Source organism: Triticum dicoccoides, unplaced genomic scaffold (assembly GCF_002162155.2).
Source record: "Triticum dicoccoides isolate Atlit2015 ecotype Zavitan unplaced genomic scaffold, WEW_v2.0 scaffold151591, whole genome shotgun sequence".
NCBI classification, from domain to species: Eukaryota; Viridiplantae; Streptophyta; class Magnoliopsida; order Poales; family Poaceae; genus Triticum; species Triticum dicoccoides.
In genome coordinates, this window is record NW_021208063.1 from 1 (window position 1) to 3,485 (window position 3,485).

Here is a 3,485-nt window from a genome sequence, read left to right on the forward strand (position 1 = left end):
CACACAGATTACACAACGGATGGTAAAAAAACCATTGGTGTAATAGTACGAGTACTAGATAAGAAAATAGAGCGGCGCACATATTAACCTGCCATTTTCATCGCGCAGTTATATACATGCACAGCACAAATTGAACGGTTTCTGTGGCTACAATCAATTTGAAAATAATGTGAGGGAATTTATTCAGCAAACCATCTCATAAAGCCGTGGTCATATAGTAGCTAAAAATGAATGTCAAATGAATTAATTATTGCTAGGAAACTGAAGGTGGACCTGTATTTGTGCACACAGACAGACAAAAACTGTATCAGCTAATTTCGTCAATCACTTGCTTCTGCAGTTGTTTCAGTTCGCCAAGAACCACCGTGGCCTCTACCAGAACAGCATTCCATCGGCCAGAAGTTTCTACAGTAGCAGCGGCGACGAGGTAGGAAGCACATCACTAATTAATGTCACAATAATGAACAGAAAAAATAGCAGTATTGTAAAGCAAATACTGAAACTTGTTTGGAACAGGACGAGCTGCTGTGGGCAGCTGTCTGGCTCTACATCGCCACCGGCCACCAGGAGTACAAGGCCTACATCGCCGGCGCCAACAACGTCGGCGGGGTGCGGCAGTCGTTGGGCTGGGACGACAAGTTCGTCGGAGCCCAGGCACTGGTCGCCAAGGTAAATGTACCAGATGATCTTAGTAGGTTTGATGAAGCCACAACAATTTTTAGCTTCAGTAACTGATGACTATGCCGGCCATACTGCAGCTCATCCTCCAAGGGAAGCTGCCCAACAACGGCCGCCACGCCGAGATGAGGAGCAACGTGGAGAGCTTCCTCTGCAACGTCCTTCATCACGGTGACGGCCGCAGCGGGCGGCTCACCCCGGGCGGCATGCTCTACCTGCAGCCCTGGTCTAACCTGCAGGACGTCACGACGGCGATGTTCGTCCTCATCACGCACACCGACCACCTGGCGGCGGCGAGGGCTTCCCTGCAGTGCGGCGGCGTGAGGCTGCCACCGGCGCAGCTCGTCTCGTTCGCACGGTCACAGGTGGACTACATCCTTGGCAAGAACCCAATGAAGATGAGCTACATGGTTGGGGTTGGAAAGAGGTACCCGTTGCAGCCGCACCACCGCGGCGCGTCGCTGCCATCCATTAGGAAATACCCGGGGAAGATCTCCTGCGGCAAGGGAGCCGAGTACTTCCACAGGTCTGCGCCCAACTTGAATGTGATTGACGGCGCCATCGTCGGAGGGCCTGACAACAACGACCATTACGACGATTCTCGGGGAAATTACCAGCAAGGCGAGCCATCGACATACACTGTCGCGCCCATCGTCGGAGTTATTCCTAGGCTTCTGCATAACTGATGTTCCTGTTTTCAGTCAAGAGATGTGCAATGTCAATGCCATCCTTGTAATTTTCTTATACCGACAACAACACAGGCATTGTTTCCTTCCAGACTTTGAAAAGAACTTCAACATCACCATAGTCCAACTTGACATTTCATTCCCTTCCAAATTTGTAAGAAACTTCAACATGTAGATCTCATCATATTGGCAAGAGTTCTTGTTTACACTAAGGGGTAGAGGCTTCAAGAGCAGGTAGACATTCCCTTATCACCTCTGCAGCTTGCTCCAGCTCCTTCTCCGACACGATGAGCGCAGGCATAAGCCTCACCACATTGCCTTTCCCGGACGTTAGCAAAAAGACACCAGCATCCAAGCACGCATCCACTAAAGGACCAGCTGGTATGTCGAGCTCGATGCCAATGATGAGACCGGCCCCACGGATCTCTTTGACATGAGGGTTTCCACTCAGCTTAGTTTTGAGCAGCTGCTTGAACTTTTTTTGAGTGAAAGAGGATTTCCCTTCCGATTTCCATTAAAGAAACCAGCATAACGAGTGCATTTTAAGGACCGAGTTCCAACACAAACATAAAGCTACGATCTAACAGCGGCCACAGTTAGACAGGAAGCCTTAAGCTATTACATCCAAAAGACAGCCATCTAACACATAAACCAACGACTAGGCGGAACCAGGCGTCCTCCATCGTCATTCATCACCATCACTGCACCAGACGCTTCACACAAAAGCGCCATCCTTGAGCAGCCCTGTAAATTTCACTTGCCACCTGCTCTATGAGTCTTGCTCCTAGCATCAACATTTTTTCTTCTGGGTCCTTTTTCTGCAAAATAGCCCAGTCTGTGATCCGGCTGCACATCATTTTAATGATGCAAATTGGGTCATTAATCTTTTTTCTATCAAAGATAATATCATTTCTGCAAATCCAGATCGCCCAAAGTAGGGCTAAAGTGCCAGTCAGAACTAGTCTCTTATCATTTTTCTGAAATCTACTAAGCCAACTACCAAAACAATCTTTTAAATTGGCCCGAATTTGTTTTAGATCAAAAGCACGCCCAACTAAATTCCATACTAGTCTAGCAACCGAATAGGAGAAGAATAGATGATCAATAGTCCCATCTTTCCCACACAAAACACAATGTTTATCACTCTTCCACCCCCTTTTGAGTAAATTGTCTCTTGTCGGAATACTTTTTTTTTATTCAGCAGGCACAGGAAAATTTTAATTTTTGCTGGTACCTTTCCATAAGAATTTCCGTGGAAAACCCACATCAGTCTTGATAAGATGAAGGTATAAGGATTTAACAGTAAATTTTCTATCTGCAGTAAGCATCCACATAGGTCTATCCCTCCCTCCATACATGAGAACCTCTTCGCATCTTTCTCTTAGGCTCTTCCATAAAAGATCAGCATCACCAAACAGAGATCTTCTAAAAATAAAAGAGTCCCCATCCTTTATCAATGGCTTCTCTAACAGAGATGCCATGGTCATTACTAATAAAATATAGTGAAGAATACGCATCTTTCAAAGGTTTGTTTCTCACCCACCAGTCTTCCCGGAACCTATTGTTTTTTCCATCTCCTAGTTTCTTTTTTATATGTGGGTAGAAGTATTTTTTAATTTTGATGAGACTAGACCAGAATTAGGAGGGTCCATTCTTGTGCCCCACTCCAGACAGACATTTGTCTTTGATGTATTTTCCTCTAATGATATGTTGCCATAATCCCTCGTCGTCTTCTAGTTTCCACAACCATTTAGCAACTAAAGCAATATTGAATAATTCCAAGTTTGTAACCCCCAATCCCCCTTGCTGTTTTGGTAGACAACAAGTCTTACATTTAACTAAGTGGTATTTCTTTTTATCTTCTTCAGCCCACCGCAACATCCTCGCTCTGTACAAGTCCACTTTTTTCTTCACTCCAGCTGGAAGAAGAAAGAAGGACATCATATAAATAAGAATATTTGTAAGACAAGGCTGCACTAGAGTAACTCTGCCAGCTATATTAAGCAATCTGTCTTGCTAGCAGGCACATCTTTTCTCAATTTTCTCAGTCATATTTTTCCACATGTCATTTCTAATTCAGGTTCTGCACTTGGAGCTCTAAGGTGACAGCAGTTTGGTCGT

General features: G+C 45.2%; 1 protein-coding gene across 1 annotated transcript; it reads left to right on the top strand.

Annotated features, from left to right (window-relative positions):
- Nucleotides 1-291: 291 nt before the first annotated feature.
- LOC119344056 (endoglucanase 14-like) lies at nt 292-1,496 on the top strand (the record flags this gene model as incomplete). Its single annotated transcript, XM_037614690.1, has 3 exons — nt 292-427; nt 517-669; nt 759-1,496. Coding segments are annotated over 3 exons (895 nt in total), but the record flags the coding sequence as incomplete, so codon positions are not given.
- Nucleotides 1,497-3,485: the final 1,989 nt, after the last annotated feature.